The 18,120-nt window shown below is 48.8% G+C and overlaps 5 protein-coding genes across 5 annotated transcripts; 3 read left to right on the forward strand and 2 right to left on the reverse strand.

The window, feature by feature from the left end:
- The first annotated feature begins 3 nt into the window (after positions 1–3).
- On the forward strand, positions 4–839 carry LY79DRAFT_225558 (uncharacterized protein). The gene is made up of 4 exons (XM_060551638.1): positions 4–237; positions 292–329; positions 408–647; positions 751–839. Coding segments are annotated over exons 1-4 (321 nt in total). The 5' UTR covers positions 4–196; the 3' UTR covers positions 753–839.
- An 826-nt stretch (positions 840–1,665) lies between these two features.
- Positions 1,666–4,917, forward strand: LY79DRAFT_650115 (N-acetylglucosaminyl transferase component). The gene is made up of 7 exons (XM_060562532.1): positions 1,666–2,198; positions 2,284–2,376; positions 2,561–2,707; positions 2,759–3,875; positions 3,925–4,386; positions 4,437–4,525; positions 4,577–4,917. The coding sequence occupies exons 1-7, from the start codon at positions 2,079–2,081 to the stop codon at positions 4,883–4,885; spliced, it is 2,337 nt and encodes a 778-aa protein (XP_060413734.1). The 5' UTR covers positions 1,666–2,078; the 3' UTR covers positions 4,886–4,917.
- A 4,333-nt stretch (positions 4,918–9,250) lies between these two features.
- On the forward strand, positions 9,251–10,494 carry LY79DRAFT_516540 (NAD dependent epimerase/dehydratase; the record flags this gene model as incomplete). Its single annotated transcript, XM_060554830.1, has 4 exons — positions 9,251–9,503; positions 9,582–9,950; positions 10,008–10,133; positions 10,190–10,494. 4 exons carry the CDS (start codon positions 9,251–9,253, stop codon positions 10,492–10,494), a joined length of 1,053 nt encoding a protein of 350 aa, XP_060413735.1.
- Positions 10,495–11,767: 1,273 nt separating this feature from the next.
- LY79DRAFT_659721 (uncharacterized protein) lies at positions 11,768–12,235 on the reverse strand (the record flags this gene model as incomplete). Its single annotated transcript, XM_060562751.1, has 2 exons — positions 11,988–12,235; positions 11,768–11,893 (listed from the first exon to the last, which is right to left on the reverse strand). Exons 1-2 carry the CDS (start codon positions 12,216–12,218, stop codon positions 11,768–11,770), a joined length of 357 nt encoding a protein of 118 aa, XP_060413736.1. The 5' UTR covers positions 12,219–12,235.
- A 2,409-nt stretch (positions 12,236–14,644) lies between these two features.
- LY79DRAFT_580174 (glycosyl hydrolase) lies at positions 14,645–17,153 on the reverse strand (the record flags this gene model as incomplete). Its single annotated transcript, XM_060560081.1, has 2 exons — positions 14,645–15,824; positions 17,008–17,153. The coding sequence occupies 2 exons, from the start codon at positions 17,151–17,153 to the stop codon at positions 14,645–14,647; spliced, it is 1,326 nt and encodes a 441-aa protein (XP_060413737.1).
- Positions 17,154–18,120: the final 967 nt, after the last annotated feature.

Here is an 18,120-nt window from a genome sequence, read left to right on the forward strand (position 1 = left end):
TGCGAGGGCGTTGAAATTTGCCGAAGAAGAAGGCGGGTGCTTTGGCCGAGACGTCGTCCACTTACAACGGGTGAAGCCACGGACCTTAGGCACATAGGCTCTTCCCCCTGTGGCCATTTTGCCTCCATTTCTAGTCGCAACTTCAACCTCACCTTACAGCTCTCCGCGCCTTCCACCAACAACACAGCCCGTCACCATGTCTGCCTCTCTAGCGCCCGAATGCAACGAAGTCAAAGAGTATGTGGGATTCATGACGGGTATTGGAGAGACTATGCTGACTGTAACAAACAGACGCTACGACACATGCTTCTTGAAATGGTACAGCGAAAGTGAGTGTGGTCTACATTTACCTTGCAATCCCCCGCGTCACGGTATCAAAGTTAGAGAAGGCGTCTAATGTATACAAGAGTACCTTCGAGGGACTGGCACGGATAACAACGAGTGCGCCGATCTCTTCAAAAACTACCAAAAGTGTTTGACGGTGAGTGTAGATGGCATCAAGAGGCTTGCCGCAGTGATCCGGAGGGCGACTTTGTTCCCAACTGACGCCCATCAGGTCGCGCTCAAGGAACGCGGAATAGACAAGTTGTTGGACGAGGCGCGAGAGGACCAGAAAGACAACGATGCGACGTACATGGGACGCAAATGTGAGTAGTCATCTCAGACAGCGGCGAGTGAGAGAGAGAGAGAGGGAGTGTGTGTGTGTGTGTGTGTGTGTATGGACAGGACAGAGTCTGACCATTCTTGCAGGAGACATGGGGATTGCAGTAGCACAGTCACGTATGGTTGCTATTTTGGCGTTGTTTTCCAGGGTTGCATTTGTTGGACGCAATGTGGCAGTGTAGAGACCGCAATCTCATTATATGTCCCATTCCCTTGCTCTGATCTATGATGCGTGTTCAAGCCGACAGAAACAGTTCCGTGGTTAACGTTGCTTATAAGGTATGGTGAGGCAGTCAGTCAGAACAAGGGAATCGCTATGGCTCGTGCTGATTGCTGAGCTTAAATTCCTCCAAGACTTGGTACTGGCGGTGCCATTTAGAATACTAGGAGCATTTGACAATGAGGCTGCATAGGGGGGTAGGGTAGGGAACAGGGAGGGGGAAACATCGAGATCATCGTCCGGTCTCCATTGACTTGATGCACTCGCTGCAAAGTAGTGTAGCCCGTTCATCCACAAGCCGGTCATGGTCATATACTATTGATTATTTTCCTTCACAGCCGCAGCTGCTAATCGACCATCCAGAAACGGCGATTGCATGTTTTCTCTCCTTCTGTCATGTCATCCCTCATTCATACCTAGGTAGGTAGGTACCTAGCGAAGCAAAAACTCAGATGAAATGGGAAGGCTCAAGAGAAAGAAAAGAAGAAAAAAAAGAAGCATGGGCCGCAGCGGCTCACTGTCACATCCCAGTCTGAGAGGGTGGGTAGGGTGTGGATCTCTGGCACCGTGTCCTCTAACACACCACCTAATACCCACTGCGAACCCCTTCAGTGGACGCGACCCGCTAATGAGAGAGCACATTGTCCACCAAGGTACCTCCTACCTGCCCAGGTAGGTATGCTGCAGTCAGCAGTCAACACATGCAGAGAACCGAGGGGACTCGCGCCCCCCGATCATGACCCGACGTCCAATAATTCGCTGCCGTGCCAATTCCCAGAATTACCGCGTGTCCTCCGCGAACGAAGCTTGTCCCTTGACTGGCCTTGGCTTTTGCTCTTCCACCTTCAGCAACTGCACACCCACCCGTCATCTCTCTCTCTATCTCCACGTCACTTCTCTTCACTCAGACAACCGCGTGCGCGCGCAAAACGCAACACCAAAGCAGTACCACCACCACAACTTCAGTTCCTCGTACTAAGCGGGTTCTTCTCGTCCCCTTCCAGCTCACGAGAAAACACATCGACTCAACCCACGACCCCCACGATACTCTCAAGCTCCGACCCCCTGTCCCTGCGCCTATCCCGCCGTCCCAGCCGAGTCCGCAGTCCGACATCCATCTCCTCCGCTCCCTCAAACTAACCATCAATCTTGGCGACAAGCCTCGGCATGCACCGTCCAAGGGAATAGCGATTCTATGCACCCCCTCTCAGTCCTCAGCCTTGGGATCTTCGTCGCCGGCTACATCACCGCCCGATGGGACCTGGTGACACGCCTCTATGAGCTTGCCATATTCGCTTGGGACTACGGAGTTGTTGTGCGTTCTTTTTCTTTATCTTTTACCCTGGCTGTTGCTGTTCGGCCCCTTTGCGCCAGCTGTCTCTAACCTCCGTTGCTCCCAGACACGCGCCGCCAAGGGTTTTGCGCTCCTAACCTTCGTCTACCTCCTCATCTTTATCCCCGTGGAACGTTTAGCCACCAAGGAAGCGAACCTGGTACGACGCAAACCTTCAATGCCCACCCCGCTTGAGACATGTCTCTTTTTTGCGCAACTACTTGGGACGAGCTTGTGGCTAATGACGGTACCCACCATAGCACCCCCGACCCCCCGGAGCTGGCGTCTCGGCCAGAGAACAGTTGCGACGGAGAGGGTCCTTCTGAGCGCCGTATTCTGCGCAGCGCTCGGCTGACATGCCAGAAAATGACGGTTTAATGAGGATATTCTGGCCGACGGACATCCAGCGCTCCGACCTGCCTGGCGTTGTTGTGGGATGGAGGAACTCAACCCTGGATGTCTTCGTCGTAGCCATACTCGACGATGTCGATGTCAGCACACCCCTAGAGCGCCAACCCTCGCAGCAATTGACGAATTGACAGGCCGGCCATGTTGAATTCGCCCTCAAAATCGGCACCCTCTTCCGAAACCCCCCTCACCCCGTAAACGGCATCTACGAACGGTGCGGCCACGGAGCAATGCATGTTTTGGGTCTCACCAACCCTAGCGACGCCGTCGTGCTCGACCCCTCTCTATTCGTCGCGACGACGACCTCTGCCGGTGTAAAGCCCCCCCGAATCACTTGCGCCAAAGCCTTGAGTATACAAATCATCCTCTACGACCGCCCGCGCCCTAGTAGAATGCAATACATCTCGCTCAATCCTATCTCGCTCGCTTTAGGAAACAAGGAGGCTCCGGGCTTACCACCGACGGAGCACATGGCCGAGGAGGAGAAGCAAGAACTAAAGATGAAGGAGCAGAAGAGGAAATTGGTGGAAAAGCTGAAGCTGCACACCATCATCAAGCGAAACCCGTCGCCGAAAGAGAAGGCCCTGCCGAAAATCGTGAACCAAATCAACTGGTCCTGGGAGCTGGAGCAGCTTCTGCAAAAGAACATATCACGGATCGGAACCAGGCCCAAGCGGACACTGAGTGTCTCGGAGCGGGTAGTGGAGAACGTGACAACAGTGCGGAACTTCGTCTGGGACCTCCTGATCCTATACGTGCTTCCGCTGATCCAGTGGGGATTCGTGTATATGCTCATGGGCCACAGAGCGGTTGCCGAGCTCCTCCTTCAGATTCTGGAGTTTCGACTGAAGGATAACTACCTGGCCCTGAAGGACATTTCGGCGACAGCGCAGCAAGTAGAGATCCGGCTTCAGCAATTTTGCTACTGGCCCATGCAGTATACGACGTTGCGGCAGCGTAAGAACGACTGGGAGAGCGTCACGACTAGCCATCCCGACTACATCCGTTTCTACAATAGCCTGTGGCTCGTCGCCAACGATGTCATCATAGGCATCGCGCTGGGATCCTACATCATCGACAATGCGGACTGGGCCGCCAGTACAATCAGTGAGCTGTTGAGGGTGTACACGGTTGAGGCGCTGCAACGAAGCATTTCTTGGCTCATGGGCTGGCCTGCGGGTCTGAAACTGAACAAGGAGTTGGCGTTGTTTCTCGGAGATCTGTTTCTATGGGTGATCGAGTATTGGTCAAGTGAGTTACCAATGTATGAAATGAGTAAACCCAACGCTAATCCAACCAGACTGCATCGCAGCCCTTCAGCCAGTTTTGCCTCGCATCATCTGGTTCATCGGCTTCTCCAGCTTCGCCGGTGCCAGCATGCCTATTGCCATGTTCTCGGACCTGCTCTCTGGTCTGACAATTCACATCTACTCCTTTTACCTCGCGTCAGCCCGAATCTACCACTGGCAGCTAACGATTCTCATCTCGCTCTTTCATCTCTTCCGTGGTAAGAAGCACAATGTCCTCCGCAACCGCATTGACTCGTGCGACTACGATCTGGACCAGCTCCTTGTCGGCACCATCCTTTTCACCCTGCTCTTCTTCCTCCTCCCGACGGTGGTAGTATTCTACCTCAACTTTGCCGTTGCGCGGATGGTCATCATCTCGCTCAAGGCCGTTTTCGATACACTTCTGTCTTGTTTAAACCATTTCCCCCTTTTTGCGCTGATGTTACGGGTCAAGGACCCGAGACGACTTCCAGGTAAGATGCAGCCTCTATCTCAAATGATGTTCTACGACTGACATCAATAGGCGGCATTCGTTTTGAGCTTCGAGATACCCATGATTATAGACTTAGTAATACTTCCAACGAACCGCCCACCTCCGTCATTTACCTCAAGGTGAGCCCCTAACACTTGAAGTCACATGAGGCTCAACCCTAACCTTCGCAGTCCATACCCCTCACCTTCCGAGCCATGTTCCACCAGTACTTTCAGATGGGAAGCCGTATCCGCAAGCACTATCTCTCCCCGCGGGTGCTCCTCTGCCTGCTGACGGGCCAATTCGTCCCGCCCCTCAACCGCAAGAATCTGTACAGCCTGCAGTACGGCATGCTGCCTGCGCGCCGTGCGAGCTTCCGTCAGATGTGGGACGCCATCACGACAACGCAGCCACTGAGCAAGCCCGTGCCATTCGTGGTGAACGGGAGGAGATATCCCTCGGGGCTTGGTAGTGGGGGACGAACGAGATACCACCACTAAATAATAAATTCAACGTGTTTCTTTCCGCATCCTGCATTGCTTCTTTTTCTTCCGGTGCGAGGATCTCTGTGACGACTCTAGTATGTAAGTCAGTTCCAGGGTGTGATAGTGCTCCTCTATGGTAGACGCCTCGACTGCCAAAAGGTTCATGGATTCAACCCAGCAATGGCGTAGGATGCAGCATTAATATGTGTCATTGACCGACAACCCATTGCTGTCCAAGTGTGGAGCATCTCCCCAAACCTAGGTAGACGAGAGATGAACCTCTTATTGTTGGATTGTCGCACGGATTGGCGAGTGTCTTGAGCCCAAGAGGGGCCATATAAGGCAATGCGACCCCCTTGCATCCATCGACATAAACAAGATCGGATTGCCCTATGATGTGCCGTCACCGGGCCGATCAGATCAGCCTTGGTCGGGTTACAGTTTGACTATACTCACCTAGATGACTTATATTTCCGGAGGATGCGCTAAGGTACACCGCCGCGGGGAATCTCTTCCCGCGCCGGGCGCATCCGCCGCTTGGCGGGGCGGGGAGGGAGAACAAGGAGGAACGAACGACCTACCCGCAGGTTGCATTGTAGGAGGACCCACGGGACTTTCACAACGGGGGATGAGATGGTAATTCGATCTCCGTCAATGTCCATCGCAGTTCATATGACACAGCAAACTCGGGCGTCGCAGGGGCTCACAGGAGGAGGGGTGGGGAGGGCCTTTGGATCATCTCGAAATACCAGGAGACGAGAGAGATGAGATACCGCAGAAGGCTTGTGCCGGGCGTAAAGGAGGTCTGAGGGCCGTATAATTATCACAAAGCGAACCCAGACGCCATGAACAAAAGTAGGAAAGGTGAAGAGGTTCTTCGACGCTACTGTCCCCCCAGGATCATCGCCCTCTCGTGCCTAGGACCTTGGCTGCCGATGTACAAGAGTATCAAGCAGTCCTTTGACTAACAAGTCCCCATTGGTTCTAGTGTTGTGGACACGATAGACTCTCATGACGCGGATGGATAGTCTTTTTTCGCTCTCCCTGCGTGCTGATCGGCTTGTATCACAGCCCGTTTCCGTCGCCAATGCATATGGGGATGTGGTTCAGACAGCATGAACTTGACCTATCTTGTAGTGTTACCGAGAACAGTTGTATTGTGATGATGACTCCTTGTATAAACAGTTTCCTGACTTTTCGCTCAGTAGAGGAGAGGTAGGGCTGTGCAAGACTCTTGTTACTCGCCAAATACATCAAACCACTAAGGTAGGCAGCCTGTGATGTGGGTTACCGTCTTACGAAGTAGCTGTACCGGGAGAGGCGGAGTATTACAGACATGATGGGCATAGAAGACAGCCAAGAGCTACAATATATTATCATAAAAATGACTAAATGATGAACAAGTCTGCTTAAGAGGTAAGCTTCCGTCACAGTTGCAGCCGTAGCATGATACGAGCATCAACACCTGATAATCTACTGATCGCTTTTAGTCTTAAAGCTCTGGTATCGTCCTTCGTTCGCTCATTGCATTTCCCCCTTCCCATTCTCATCCGCAACGTTCTGTTGATTCTCATCGTAAACCTTTGTGCTTTAACGTCCACCCGGATTCATTATACTTCATCTTTTGACAACCCAGTCCACTACTGATCCGAAACTCTACCATACATGCTCTTCACCAACATTGCCTCCGCAACCGCCGCCGCCTGCGTGCTCCTCATCCCTTCCGCACAGGTGGAGGTCAGGCTGCAGTGGCACCCCTCGGGCGACTGCAGCACCTCCTGAGGGTCGCAGAGGGTCTACCGCACCGATGTGTGCATCAGTCTCAGCTGGATCAGCAACTCAGTCAACATCCTTTCTCGTCAAGGTTCCTGCAACCGTACGTACTGCCCCCCCCCCCCCCCCCCCAAAATAACCTCGCCTATCTTTGCAGTGGCTGCCGCTTCCCCAAGTCTTTCCACCTTGGACAACCTGCTGACACAACCTGCATGCGCGACAGTGGTGACGTACACGGCCAACGGAAGTTGCTCCGTTCAGGCCAATACAGTGAGTGATATGTACCTTTAGCATGTTTGTCTCTGAGCATAACACTCATTTAAATCCTTTACGATACATTGAGGCCAATCATTATAGTCTACAGATGCTCTACAATACACTCATTTGATTTGCCTATCAATCTCTATCGGTGACATCACACGTTGAATTCAGTAATGCAGAGACAGGGAAGCGTACGGAGCTCGGGCTGGCATATAGTCATGTATAGAAAATATCTTTTCTCTGGCATCGCTCCTTTGTCTTGGACTAACTCGTCCTGGGTCAACATCCAAACTTCGCACCGGAATAACCGACTGGAGAAAATTGACGACCTCAAGGACAATTACAGATTATCTTTCCGAAAACCTCCAACTCTCCAATAAAAATAGAATTGTTTCTAGCGCTCTCGATAGTCAGGCATTCAGCTATGCATTCGGGGGGGCGCGGAGAGGGAAGAGAAAAACCACCCCATTCTTACAGTAGTATCACTAACTCTAGGAATGGTTACTGCTCGAACACTCTCGTTGGTAGGAACTTGGTAAGGAACTCTTTTACATCAGGCGAGCTGGGATGGGGAGGAGGCTTACTCGGTAGCGAAGTAGCCTATCACTGTCGCATCTCAGCTTTTTCATATAGAACTGAGAGCACGAGAATTAGGTGGAAGAAGGGCCATCCTTTTGCGGATTCATTATCGTTGGAGAAGAACTAAATCGAGTGTTCTACTATTGGGTGAGAACATTAATATCAACAAGGACATTCAGAGTCGACAGTGAGTCGTCGACTACGCCTGTATAATAAACATTTGCTGGCATATGAGCTGAGATACGAGACGTAGAGAAACGCCGACAATCAAGATGTCACGAGACATATAAGCTTCAGTCACTGCCCCGTAGCAACGGCGTCATTTTTTTGTTATGTGACACAAGATCTTTGTTAATGCTGATCCACATCCCGGTCGTATTTGTACTTCCAGCTTTCCTTTCTTTTTGCATCATTGTAAGGGGTGTAAAACTCGTCAGTAAACGATTGTAGGTAAGCTCGTTGCACCGCATGCTGGGTTCGTTGCACAAGTATCGATTACTCTAGTGGCTTATTATCGTCGCCTTTATCGACATTGCTACCCCTATCCCTCCCTCGTCCCTACTCTCTGCTGATAACGTTTGGTCCTCAGATCATTATTCTTTTCAAATGTCAAGTTTCTACGGAAGAAGAGGGCCAGTAGGCGGACATTTGATAGAAACATTCAATGTTTGAGAGGATGGCATCATAAGGAAGAAGGCACCTCCTGATAATTGTACATCGTGGGAGTAAGTAGGTATGTGCTGACACTAGGAGATGGGACGTGCTCAAATAAGGAAAGACTAATTGCTTTTTAATTTGTAATCGTTGAGTGACAAGGTAGGAGAGCCAGGTAGCAAGTATCAAAGCTGAAGTTCCCAAAAAGAAACATCGCAGCCGGCGGCAAATCTGCTTCAACTAGTATTTTTGAACACATCTTTATGTACAAAGAAAGCGCTCTTCGAGTTTCGAAAATTACCAATAAGAACAGGAAGCCGAGTGAATATGCTCTAGGGTAGCAGCCCATCCTTCCTGGCGTGTTTTCAGGTTGTAATGCAACGTGGACACGCACCTCATCACGGTGGAAGACAGTGATGGGAACATGGAAAAAGAGGACACAACCACGTACGCAATCCCGACGGTATGGGAACGGGGCTTGCAGCGTGTATCGTTTCTGGTAAACGATCGGAAAATTCCTGTTTCTGGTTTCGTTTGAGTCCCTTGTCAATCGTTCCGTAATTCCGCCCCCTTGGAACGATCCTAGGACAACGCGATCTTTTTGGAGTATATTAATACGCACAGATGTACCGAACACCTGAAAGAGCAAGAATTACACGTTGCTAAACATACTGCAGTTGCTTTCCCCTGCACCATTGGAAGTTTCAGTCACCGTAAACGCGATATCGGATTACCAGAACCTATTCCGCGACCTTGCGCCACAAAATCCAGGAGTCCCGCTTGGCGTTTAACGACGATGGTGCTTTCGCAAGAGCTTTGTTTCAAAGCACCACAAAATGTCACAAGTGACGGACACGAAACCTCCACCTAAGTAAAAAGGCGGGGTAAATCTGACAGTGAAAGGCGTCTCTAGAATCTGGAGAATGACCAAGGCTTGATAAATCGATACTGTTTCGCTCGAAGTTTCAATTATTGGTTGGCGGTGTCCGCGCGCAGCGCATGGTAGCATCCATTCGCGGTTCCATAATAGCCCACTCCCTGCGCAACTCTCAGCAACGTCAACCTTGCACGCTTGCCATCTTCTTACAGCCTCGCCCAGATTATCGAATTGCAATGACTCCGGAAAAGCAGTACGCGATTTCAAGGGGGGCTACTGTCCTTGTGACGGGTGCAAATGGCTTCATCGGCTCCCATGTTTGCAATGAGCTGTTGCAATTAGGGTTCAAGGTCCGCGGAGCTGTCCGTGATGTGGAACGCTGCATGTGGTTACCAAAGGCTCTAGAGAACCAGAATCCAAAAGGAGAGTTTGTGTTGGTCTCGTTGCCTGACATGGAGAAAGAGGGGGCTTTCGACTCCCTTGTTGAAGGTTAGTTCAGAACTGTCAGACTCGACTTATCAGTAGAATCCGTTATGTACTTCATATATATATACTGACAACAACCAGGGGTGTCTGCGGTAGTACATGTTGCCTCGCCGTTTTCTTTCAGTTCGAACCCCGAGAGCGTCATCCCAAGCAGCGTTAATGTGGCAATCAATGCTCTCAAAGCTGCCAACAAGTCCCCGAGCGTGAAGCGTTTTGTGTTCACCAGCTCAGCTGTTGCTGCAGCCCTACCCAAACCAAACATGAGTGGGATTGTGGTGACTGCTGACAGCTGGAACACCCATTCAGTTGGGATCGCGTGGAGGGAGGCACCGTGTCACCCTCAGCGGGCGTGGCATGTGTACGCAGCTAGCAAAGTTGAAGCAGAAACAGCGGTGTGGAAATTCAACTACGAGAACATACGTCGCCGGTATGATTTGGTAATCAACACAGGTCAGTCAAATTTATTTCAAGATTTTGTGACCTGGCCGGTCGTTAACTTGTTGGTAGTGTTGCCTGCTACGAACTTTGGAAAGACCCTTGATGTGGTCAACCAAGGCCACCCTTCCACATCGTCATTCATCGAGAGCCTTTGGAATGGGACGCACTTGGATCGACTTGCATCTATTCCCCCGCGTAAGTTGCCTGTATTCCTAAACCTCCCTACTCGGTGCACTGACATAGAAGTGAAGAGTACTTTGTGGACGTCCAAGATACTGCCAGGCTCCACGTGGCCGCAGCTGTGCTCCCAAACGTGAGGAACGAACGGATTTTCCCCTGGGCAGAGACATTCAACTTCGATACAATTCTCGGGATTTTGCGAAAACAGTTTCCTGAAAGGACCTTCGTGGATAACTTTCACCACTACGAAGAGACGTCCACCGCATCTGAGCTCCGATCGCGGGCGTCGGATCTACTGAGGCAGCTGGGGAGAGATGGCTTTGTTTCTTTGGAGCAGAGCGTTCTTTTTAACATTGAGGACCAAAACATGGCTTAGCCTCGAGACCTTTCGAGCACAAGAGCAATCCTCGCAAACGTCGAAAGCTGGTTGACATTCTGTTTTCTCCCAGTTTTACTTGAGTTCAACTGGCCAGCTACGAAGCATGCGCAGACTTTATTAAATGTATATACTTGATCTACACATTTCATTGTCCCTGTATAGCTTAAACACAAGGCCCGGCCTGGTACTATTACTTACGCAGATCCTCTATTCCATTAACACCCCATCCTTAAGCCGTTGCTGAACAGCCTAACATTGTTGCGGTAGGTAGGTTAATTTTCATCGGCCGCTTCACTCCTTCGCAAAGACGCCCATGTACTGCGCGCCAAAAACTACAAGGGGGTGTCAAAAGTACCTGAATATCTCACAGTGCCCTGCTAAGCTACAGTACTCCTATACACTATAGTTAGTCATTTGACTTACAGATAGAGAGGAAGAAATTTATAATAAAGAATCTGGTAAAGTTAAGTATATAACACCAAGTTACTTCCATTTTTTTACCTTATAGTTTTGGAGTTATAAAATCTTTCAATAATAGGCTATAGGGGACTTTAGTTTATAGCAGGTTACGGTAGGTTATTAGTGTAAATAGTACTATTATATCTCTAAAGGGCTCAAATATCTTCCTATTCTTTTACTTTTATATCTATAAGTATACAGTGTATAGCTAAGAAAATGTGAAATGAGTACTATCAAGTACTTTTTTTACTTATTCTGAGAATATTAGGTTAGTAGTTGTAATGTGGTGCACTGCAGGGCAGTCGGATACTTTTGACATCCCACTGTATGTTGTTCAGCTCCTGTTTAGAGGAGCTGACTCACTCAGGACTTCAAAACTCTTATGCACTGCTTTTTGCAAGCAAAGTCCTCCAACGATATCTTCGAATGCATATCTCTATGAATTTATCTTATTTGAGGCAGTCCACTGACTACTTTGTTATGTGTTTCGAACTCAGAAGGTAGAACATTCTTTTTTCTACAAGTCGGTAGCACCAGACGCCTGATATCAAGCCATTTACTCAATAAAGATATGAAGATTCACAGCCGCCGAGTTAGCTGTGACCTGACTATTGTTGAATCAACACAACACGGTTGACGTTAATTCGCCCATTGAAACAAAAGAAGTATACAGAAATACAGAAGGTGATTCGATTATAGCAACGCTTCTGTTGAATCATGGGGTTTCAGCAACTTGGTTGAAAATTGAAAAACACTCCACTGCACTAATATTCTCAATGGCTTTTAATATTGACTGCTACTGGTTGTCTTTCTAATTTTCCGTGCAAACAGAAGGGTATCCGGATTCGTCGATAACCCCCTGTCCAAAACAAAAGTGGTAGGTGTTGTTGCTCTTATCAAAAGCGAAACCAACTTTTCCCTTGCCAGCAACGCTTTCCTATTGAGGAAGAAAAAGTGCTGTTAGCATGCAGTACAGCCCAAGGCTCAAAGTCCCGAGACGATGTTTGCAAAGCAGGAAAACGGCAACGCACCAAAAAGAGAGGGATGTCAGAGAGTGTCGAACAGTGGCCAGACGCGACATTGGCGGCATTATCATCCTCCTTGAGCCCCCTAGGACCCACGATGGCGTTCTGATATTCGGTCTCCGAAATAATGGCAGGTCCGTTGTCGGTCTTACATGTCAGACTCTTAGGAAAGCCCACGAAAGTCTGAGCAGAGGCGAAGGCGCCTACAGTCACTAGTAGAACAGTCTTGGCAAGCATGTTGACCGAGTTCGAAGAGATACAGAAATACGAGTGCGAGTGGTGTATGGGAATTACCGAAGGGAAGTCTAGATGCGAGGATATAGAATCCGCTAAAAAAAAAATGTGTTCTTTTCAAGAGAAAATAGCACAATTTAAGTACAAGTTGCTAGGAGCTGTAAGTTAGGATAATAAATATAATTAGTGCAGAGGCAAGGTCATGTGTCATAATATATAAGCTACTATTACTGCCTATGTAACTAATAGTATTATTTTATTATATGACAGTTATAGGCCTAGCTCCTACCTGCTATATGCTATAATAGTATATATATTAATTTAAGTGTAGTAACTAGCTATAGATCTTAGACACTGTAGGTTTTATTCTTATTAGGGTCCCCTAGTTAAAAATCCTACTAAAGTCTATATAGATCTTTACTACCTATAATTAGTGAGATATACCTAACTAGGTTTTCTTTAAAAGTGAATTTAGATCTGACTTTCTAGGTTAAATCTAGTAGGTGTATTATAATATATAAGCTACTATTACTGCCTATGTAACTAACAGTATTGTTTTGTTATGTAACATCATGTATATCTGTGAATCCTGCTTTGCTAGCTTCTTTCATCAATGAGATAGATCATGTTGTTTTACAAGCAATTAGATAGATATACGACAGCCCCTTGTCAACCATAGTGGGCCTACGTGGAGGGTGTAAGTTCGGTTGTAAATTATATACTGGCTTTATTACAGACATGGGAGAGTTAGACGGTGGCACGCTATTAGTTTGCGCGTAATATCTAGGCCAAACAATCACCTATGCCAAATTTGTGGGTTTGATTGCTTAAGTCTGGGCACTCGTTTCGTACACACCCTCATCTTGGGTAGCGTCAAGACAGATCACAGAACGGTACAGAGACTTAGTCCCATAAGAAAAGTGCAATCAGTTTTGGGAGGTCATAAGAAAAGTATCTTATAACCTGTGTATTCGTTGTGTTATAGCGCTAGCTTTTGCAATAAGTCTGAATGATTCGATATTCGAGATTTCGGCGTTGATTTGTGATTGTTTGTCCGAAACCAAGGGGCGTAAGAAATGCCTTGCGGAGCACAGGCTGTATATCACTTAATTACCTGGTTGGTAGAAGTGGAGGTGACTGCTGTTAGGTGGTCTATCCGTTACCGCAATCTCACATTTAGAGTTCACAAGCGGCGTTACGACTCGCGTTAATCTGAAGCCATTGTGGGAATTTGCAGGTTCCCGCACTCCTCTCTTTTATTCCAGTGAGTTGGCAGCCACGAAGCTCGATCAGCTCCGGGTCGTCGCGTCAATCAAAATGGGCATGTTACTACACTCAAGTCGTCTCATCATAGACGAGGAGCCTTTGAGTACGTTGCTTACGGTCTCGAAGACGGAAGATCTGAAGCCGAGTTGCTTCAACTGTTACGCAGGTACCAGACCGGGCTTTCCATGTGGCCAATCGCGCAGTTCAAAAACGTGTTAAGTGCAGCGATCCAGGGCCTTATATACGTACCTGGGGCTGTGATACTGGTTGCAACCCTCGCGCGTGTTTGAAGCCACTCAACTGCAGTGTACATGTAACCATGCCAGGGTACTGAATCAAGATGGGCTGTGTACGGATAGCCTTACTTGTGACCCGAAAAAAAAAGCCCGGAAAACATCAGACTTCTCTTTTACATGTTACATCTAGTGATGTTTCATATTTCGTGCATTTCCTTTGAATAAAGCATTATTGAAACACTATACACACGATAGATCTATGTCGCGGCAAGAGCCTTATGAAGAGTGAAAGTAAGCTTCCAACATGCCAACAATACTGCTGCTACGAGGCCCGGGTTTGTGGCTTTGTGAGGACGAATGCTCTCAAGAAGCCAAGATGAAGATTTGGCTATCCGGGCATGACCGTATTCTTTGGGAGGCGGGGATTAGATGAAGATAAGGCCCAGTGCGGTCGCTCCTGAGCTTTGTGTTATGCTGGTCGACCCTGAGGTATGCTCCGCTTATCAAATATCCCCCGAAAGAGGAGTGTGTAGTGCCTAGTAGGAGCTTTCTGCTTGGATTGCGGCGATTGCAGACGCAAGTGTCAAATGTTGACCTTGTTGACAAACAGGCTTATTAGCGAAACATTTCCTGAACCCTCTGCAACTTGAACCGCCTTAAGTTGACTACCCATAGGGTTGGTTGTTGTTACATCATCATCGGAACAACGGTTCGACGTCGTGACTCAGGCCGCGTACCTCTTCCGTAGGACAATATTTATTTTTCAGGTAAGTTGAGAAACCGAACGCACTCTGTGATATATATTTGATCCGCCATTAGTCTACAAAATACCTGTAACATGACTCAAAGTACGGCTTTAATGAAAGAGAAATGCTTAGCAAGAAATGCCGAGTCATCTAACGCGATTTTCCACGGCATAAAATGGGGCTATTTTGTTTCTGGTTTGACGATCGTGAGCTTGCCATCCTTGTCATAGAATATCGGCTCGAATTTGACACTTCTCAGGTAATCGGTCCCGTTACTCAACGAGGCATCGTGGAAGAAGAGCCACCACTGGCCCTTGTACTCGATAATGGAATGATGTGTCGTCCATCCGACAACCGGCTCCAGGATGCGTCCGGCATACGTAAAAGGGCCAAGCGGGCTTTTGCTAGTGGCATAGACGAGGTAGTGGGTAGTTCCAGTTGAGTAGGAGAAGTAGTAGGTGTCGCCCTTCTTATGCATCCAGGGAGCCTCAAAGAAGCGACGGTCCTCATCGTCAGCCAAGAGAGGCTTTTTGGTCTCTGGATCAAGGATCTGAAGCTCTTGAGGCTCGCCATCGAAGTGGTGCATGTCGCTACTATTGATCTTGGCGACACGCGGGCCAAGAGCGTAGACACCGGTGCCGTTTGGAGACTGATTGCCTGCCCATGAAGCGTCGTATTTGTTGTCCTTCTGGTAGCACTGCAGTTCACCGCCCCATAGACCCCCAAAGAACATGTACCCCTGGCCGTCATCGTCGAAAAAGACCGCGGGGTCGATACTAAAGCTGCCGGGGATAGGCTCTGGGTCCGGCGTAAAGGGACCTTCTGGCTTTTCGGAAACGGCAACCCCGATCTGAAAGAGATCACTCTCTTTATTGCGGGCAGGGAAATAAAGGTAGTACTTGTCGTTCTGGAATGCGACATCAGGGGCCCAAAGCTGCCTGGAGACCCACGGGATGTCCGGGACGCTCAGGGCAACACCGTGATCGGTGGCGGGGTCATAGGGGTTGAGTGACGAGGTGCTGAAGATATGGTAATCAGCCATGTCGTATTTATCGCTGCCGTCATCGGACAGTGAAAAATTGTTTTCGCGATCGTGAGAAGGGTAGACGTAGACTCTGTCGTTGAATACATGAGCCGCGGGGTCCGCCGTAAAGATGGCACTGGTGAGTAGTACAGCCATAGCGAACAAAAAGAACACGGAACCCCAGAAAAACGTGTCGTGCGAAGCAATGAGATCCAGCGGCGGAATAAACAATTGTTCGTTAGCAAGAGTTTGGGGCAAGTTGGTTTTAGCCAAAAGGAACTTGTGAATGCCAACTAGAGCCACTTGAGGATCAGTACATCCCCTTTCCAGCAGAATGCTGCGCCAGTAGAGAGGTATTTATGTTTTCAATGTTGTCGGTGAGGCTTGAATGACTAGATGTGAATTTATCCAGCGAGTTTTACCGGTGGAGTTTATCTTTATTCATGCTTTCCGGCCCTCAGGTCATGTACACGATGTATGCTGGGCGACAGCGCTGCTTCGTCCAACCGATGGAGATTAGCATAAACCTTAATTGTTTTGTAAATTGCAACTCCCCGCCTGGTACCTATCGGCTTCCGTGTGCGGATACCCGTATTCTACCGGCATGCTTTTTCAGTTGCCATAATTTAGCTTAAGGTTCAATGGCAACGGGATATCATCAGGTTTGATTGGTCAGGTTCAGAAAATGAGTGGAAAATAAACTTCCCAACATTTCCAAAAGCCATCACTTTTGGACCCACTGTTGTCTGTCCCACGGTTGTCTGTCCCACAGGACTATGGGAGCGACCGCAGCCCAACTGCAACACAAACGATAACTGACGATTTACCACAGAAGAAAGGTGAGTATGATGAGCTGATTCAGATGAGACAATAGCCTTGACTAGTAACAACCGAATGCTTCCACTGGAATAGCTGGTTGCTATAAAGCGTAGATTCCTGTAGCCTTCTATACTTGTGATAACATGCTTTAACGTACAAACAAATACATTGTATATTCGCAAATGAGAAAGCTTGTTAAAGTGTCTCAGCAGGCATGGGCTGGGAGCGTGTTGCACGTGTATCTGCATATCCAGGGTATCCGGGCTTGCCGCCAATGTTTAACCCGAACCACCCGACTACCGGTACTACCCCTGCCCCGATGCAACTTCTACTATCGTACTGTTGACCTCGGCTCAACGGAGAAGCTAGGGTTCAATGTTTTCGGCCTCGATTTTTCGGGACCTTGATTAACATGAACGGCCTGACCTGCAGGTTGCGGTCACCGTCGTCATAGAAACCATTTATATTTCTTTCCTTCGCCGCGATGGGTTCCAAACCTTGGCCATGCTGCACACTCAACTGATTCAATGCCTTTTGATGACATGGGAGACAACAGGAGCTGAGATGATGGCTACCATGGATTATGGCCAGTGAGGAAATGTAAGATACAACGGTTGGAAAGCTCACGGCCAAGGCAGCGGGCTGAAAATTTCTTGTCGGCGCTGCTTGCTTGTCCGGGAGTTTTCCACTACGATGCATACCTCCAGCGTTCGTATGCAAGGCCGGGCAACAGACGACGGATCCAGCACTTGATGACTGTCCTGTTCTTTGGCTCCATCGTCACGTGAACGGCAGACATGGAACGACGGGGAGAGCGGTTACCTGTCACAAGTCCTGAGGAAGTCATGCTGCACAAAAGTTCTCCGATGCCAGAGCTGCGTCAAACGGGAAACGGCCTCAAAAGACACCGGCTGGATGATCTGAAGACACATCGAGATTGAAGACGCAGGCCAAACTGTCATTTTCATCATTTTCATCACTCAATCGCAGACTGTGGTCTGGCAGCCACTACGGTCACAATCAAAATCAGTACATGCTTGTACACAATGACTGGTGACCCTGTACTTCCAAGAATTGAAACATCTTGTTTTATTATTATGTCTAATATCGTGGTTTCATTGTTTTCGAAAGAGGTTAAGATTCAATCGGCCATCGGCGAACGGAACGCACATCAACTGTTAGCCCACCTATCCACCGTCCTCCGTTCTTCAGGCTTCACACCCTTATCCCACTCTCCAGCTCCTGTTTCGTTATAATTGTCCTTCTTGTGATCTTTCGTTTCTCTCCAGACTCGAAACCGGGGTCACTGTTGTCCTCATCATTGTCCTCACCATATCCCTCATCATCTAAAAAAGCACATCTCCCCCGCAGCACATCGATTCGCCTCCGACTCCAGGTCCACCTTCGCTTCTCAAGCACCAACCCCTTTACCCCAGTACATCTTCTCAGACATGTCATGGGAGCCGTCGGAGCGCCTTTTATTTCTTTCCCTTCGGTGCCCTTCGGGCGGGAGTTTCCTAGCCACCCGACCTGCCAAGCCAACGCGTGACTTTCGTTCTCCTGCTTCGGCCTGGAAGATTTGGGAGGTATATGGTTGTTTGTCAGGTGGCATAACGAGATGAGACTTCAAGATTGGACCAAAGGAATCAAAGACTTGGATGCGTGTGAATTGGGGATGATCAGATGACAGATGGATGGGCCGGGAGGGTGTAGCCAAACGGCTACGGCGAGACCAATCCATACCGGGTCTAAGCTACAAGCTTTCTTCGCCACACCCAAAATGTTATCCATATAATCTCCAAGCCAATTGAAGC

Source organism: Colletotrichum navitas (genome assembly GCF_030913465.1).
Source record: "Colletotrichum navitas strain CBS 125086 chromosome Unknown LY79scaffold_33, whole genome shotgun sequence".
Lineage (NCBI taxonomy): Eukaryota > Fungi > Ascomycota > Sordariomycetes > Glomerellales > Glomerellaceae > Colletotrichum > Colletotrichum navitas.

What these genes read in the sequence shown, in the direction of transcription:
- LY79DRAFT_225558 (XM_060551638.1), top strand. Translation starts at nt 197, where the DNA reads ATGTCTGCCTCTCTAGCGCCCGAATGCAACGAAGTCAAAGA. An exon ending in GAATGCAACGAAGTCAAAGA is followed by an intron (nt 238 to 291) that starts GTATGTGGGATT and finishes TGTAACAAACAG; the next exon opens with ACGCTACGACACATGCTTCT. An exon ending in CTTGAAATGGTACAGCGAAA is followed by an intron (nt 330 to 407) that starts GTGAGTGTGGTC and finishes AATGTATACAAG; the next exon opens with AGTACCTTCGAGGGACTGGC.
- LY79DRAFT_650115 (XM_060562532.1), top strand. Translation starts at nt 2,079, where the DNA reads ATGCACCCCCTCTCAGTCCTCAGCCTTGGGATCTTCGTCGCCGGCTAC. An exon ending in CCACCAAGGAAGCGAACCTG is followed by an intron (nt 2,377 to 2,560) that starts GTACGACGCAAA and finishes TATTCTGCGCAG; the next exon opens with CGCTCGGCTGACATGCCAGA. An exon ending in GGTGATCGAGTATTGGTCAA is followed by an intron (nt 3,876 to 3,924) that starts GTGAGTTACCAA and finishes TAATCCAACCAG; the next exon opens with ACTGCATCGCAGCCCTTCAG.